The sequence below is a fragment of the Triticum aestivum genome, chromosome 2A (assembly GCF_018294505.1).
Source record: "Triticum aestivum cultivar Chinese Spring chromosome 2A, IWGSC CS RefSeq v2.1, whole genome shotgun sequence".
Classification (NCBI taxonomy): Eukaryota; Viridiplantae; Streptophyta; class Magnoliopsida; order Poales; family Poaceae; genus Triticum; species Triticum aestivum.
The window spans coordinates 2980352-2984151 of NC_057797.1; the positions used below are offsets into that span (position 1 = coordinate 2980352).

At 43.2% G+C, this 3800-nt stretch overlaps 1 protein-coding gene across 1 annotated transcript; it reads left to right on the forward strand.

Moving 5' to 3' along the window:
• The first annotated feature begins 1079 nt into the window (after positions 1-1079).
• On the forward strand, positions 1080-3521 carry LOC123186847 (G-type lectin S-receptor-like serine/threonine-protein kinase At2g19130). The gene has a single exon (XM_044598529.1). The coding sequence runs from the start codon at positions 1080-1082 to the stop codon at positions 3519-3521; it is 2442 nt and encodes an 813-aa protein (XP_044454464.1).
• Positions 3522-3800: the final 279 nt, after the last annotated feature.

The window sequence follows — 3800 nt, forward strand, 5'->3', positions numbered from 1 at the left end:
GGGCAATGCAATCCGATCTATTATCGGTGAACCAAAAAAGAAGACCTACCAAGTGACCACCGGAGAGAAAACTGATCAAGGGATTGAAAAAACTGATCACAGATCGGCGGACGAACCCTGCTACGGGCCGTGAGGCCCAGATACTCCCCCTATCCCATAAAATAAGAGCATTTTTGACACTAGCGCACTAGTGTCAAAATCACTCTTATATTACGAGGAGGGAGTAGATAACACCAATATGGGCTGCCAATGGTCAAAACCCAATCATAGACACTAGTGTAGTGCAACAAGGTCCCCAAGACAACACCAAGGTCCCCAACATCACTAGTGTAAAAAATGTTCTTATATTGTGAGATAGAGGGAGTGGAACTTTTGTAAGACGCGTATGGCCGGGCAAGGTGTATCAGGGTAGGGGCTTGGGAAGAAAGTTTTCTAGCATCCTCAGCTCTGCACAAGTCAGCTAAAATTTGCGACGACTCCGCAAAACGAGAAACGTACGGCACATCGTCGGTCTTGTGTTTCCAGCTCATCCACCGCACCTGCACCGCTAACACGGTGTGAGAGCAGCGCGTCTGAAATGGTCAACAGATAGATTGTGCACCGGCGGCCGGGCTAGCTGTCCATTCTGACGCCTTGGAGGTTTAGATGTCAACTGCTGAAATTAAACAGTGTTAGCCGTCCATTCGTACTAGTATTAGCATATGCGTAAGGCATAACAACCGCCATGCGTAATCATCTTAGACGACTAGAATCATTCTAACTGCTGAAACTAGTGAAGCTAAAACATGCATAGCAGCCCCAGAATGCGTAATCCTACAGCCGGCCAGCACTTCGAATCATTGACCACACCCCTTTATTACACCTTCTTCAACAAGGCTGGATTTCAAAAACTAGTTCGCTAGGAATGTTGACCAACGTCATACAACCAACATTTTGTTTTTTGGCACGAACTATCTGTTGTTGAGGGTACGTAGAGCTGACCTTTTGGGCTTCACGGTGTATTTATACTCTCACTTCTGAACAAAACATAGCATCCATCCTAAACCTCTTGACAATACTGCCTCCACCAATCGTTGAGCATGTCTCTCGCCGTGATCCTTCTCGGGCTTCTCTTGTCATCGCATCTCTCCGCGTGTGGTGCTGCGATGGACACCCTTGCATCCGGCCAAGTACTTGCGGGAAACAACACCATCATCTCCAGCAACGGCAAGTTTGCACTCGGCTTCTTCCAGACAGGCAGTAAGTCGTCCCAAAACACCCTCAACTGGTATCTAGGCATATGGTTCAACAAGGTCCCCAAGCTAACTCCAGTATGGGTCGCCAATGGTGAAAACCCAATCATAGACCCTGCCTCATCGATGCTAACAATCATCAGTGATGGCAATCTTGTCATCTTGAACCAAGCCACCAAATCCACAATCTGGTCTGCCCAAACAAATGCCACAACCAACGACACCATCGCAATACTGTTGAACAATGGCAACTTCATCTTGCAGAGTTCCTCAAACTCATCTAATGTGTTGTGGCAGAGCTTTGACTACCCCACTGATACTCTCCTCCCTGGCATGAAACTGGGTTGGGACAAAGTCACTGGTTTGAACCGTCGTCTAGTTTCTAGGAAAAATTCCATTGACCTAGCTCCCGGAAGATACATCGACCAGTTAGACCCAAATGGTACAGATCAGTTCATATATACACTAAGGGACTCATCCATACCATATTGGTCGAGTGGGATATGGAACGGCCAGTACTTCCCCTCGGCGATGAGTATGATGGCGTACAAAAACTATATGAATTTTACATTTGTCAACAATGACCAAGAGAAGTACTTCACATATGACGAATCACATGAGTTATTTGGAAAATTCAGAAAAAAACATGAGTTATTTCGTTACTATCATACTGTGTTGGATGTCTCGGGTCAAACAAAGTCACTCATTTGGGTTGAAAGCTCAGAGGGTTGGGGAATGGTCTATGCTCTCCCCATGCTTCAGTGTGATGTGTTTGATGTTTGCGGGCCTTTCACCACTTGTAATGATTATACCCTTCCATTCTGCAAATGTATGAAGGGCTTCTCCATTAGATCACCAAAAGATTGGGAGCTAGATGAACGAACAGGAGGTTGTGTGAGAAATACTCCATTAAATTGTGGGATCAGCAAAACCATAAGTATACAAGACATGTTCCACCCTATTACCTGTGTTGTATTACCCAATAATGGCAACAATATAGAGGATGCTAGGAATGCAGATAGATGTGCACAAGTTTGTCTAGGAGATTGCACTTGCACTGCATACTCCTATGACAACAATGAATGCTTTGTTTGGAATGGCGAGTTAATAAATATGATACAAAAACAATGCAATGACACTGTTAATAGTAATATAGCCACTCTTTACCTTCGCCTTGCCGCCAAAGAAGTGCAAACGAGCTTGGACAACAACAACAACAGAAGATCATTGATCATTAGAGTGTGCGTTGGTGCAAGTTTTGCATTCTTTGGTCTATTGTCACTCTTCTTTCTGTTAATGATTAGGAGAAGAAGGAGGTTGTCTGCTCACAGGATGATTTTTCCTGAAGACAGTGTCGGCATTACTTCATTCAGATACCTTGACTTGCAACATGCAACAAAAAACTTCTCAGAGAAGCTAGGGGCAGGTGGTTTTGGTTCTGTATTCAAGGGGTTTCTAAATGATTCTTGTGCCATAGCAGTTAAAAGGCTCGATGGTTCTCGTCAAGGAGAGAAGCAATTCAGAGCTGAAGTGAGGTCAATTGGAATCATTCAACATATCAATTTAGTTAAACTGATTGGCTTTTGTACTGATGGGGATAGTAGATTGCTTGTCTATGAACTCATGCAAAATCGTTCTCTTGATTGTCATTTATTTGAGAGTAATCATACCGAAATGGAATTGACATGGACCATAAGGTATCAGATAGCTCTTGGAGTTGCTAGAGGATTGGCATACTTGCATGATAGTTGCCAGGATTGCATTATACATTGTGATATTAAGCCTGAGAACATACTTCTTGATGCTTCATTTGTTCCGAAAATAGCAGATTTTGGGATGGCGAAGTTTCTTGGAAGGGATTTCAGTCGAGTTCTCACAACAATGAGAGGAACTATAGGATATCTTGCGCCTGAATGGATTAGCGGAACTGTTATTACAGCAAAAGTTGATGTCTACAGCTATGGCATGATTTTGATGGAACTCATATCAGGAAGAAGAAACTCAGGTGGAAACAGTGCTTCTGATATTGATGATGTTTATTTTCCTGTGCTAGTTGCAAATAAGCTACAAAAGGGTGATGTGGCGGGTTTGGTGGACCAGAATTTACGTGGTGATGTCAGTTTGAATCAGGTGGAAAGAGCTTTCAAGGTTGCTTGTTGGTGCATTCAAGATCATGAGTTTGATCGGCCCAAGATGGCTGAAGTTGTTCAATATCTGGAAGGTTTTGTTGAAGTTGACATACCACCGGTGCCAAGATTTCTTCAAGCTATTGCAGGGAATCCACGCTGAGAATGTAAGCAAGACTTTATTTGTACATATTTATTAAAGCATACATTGTTATAGTCCAATAATAGATGCAGACAACATGCTAAGCTTTTCATCTAGTGCCTTCAAAAAGTACCAACAAAAAAGCATTTCTAGCATGCCTAACATCCTGCATGTGTTTTATTTTTATGTGAGTTTAGCCAACCCGTACATGGACAAAGCTTCCAAAGAGGCGGTGATATTGCGAGATTTCGACGGACATGCATCACATAATGAATCTCATTCTTCGCGGGAAGACCAGTG

Bases quoted from the DNA above. Each gene is read 5' to 3' on its own strand.
- LOC123186847 (XM_044598529.1), top strand. From the start codon at position 1,080: ATGTCTCTCGCCGTGATCCTTCTCGGGCTTCTCTTGTCATCGCATCTC.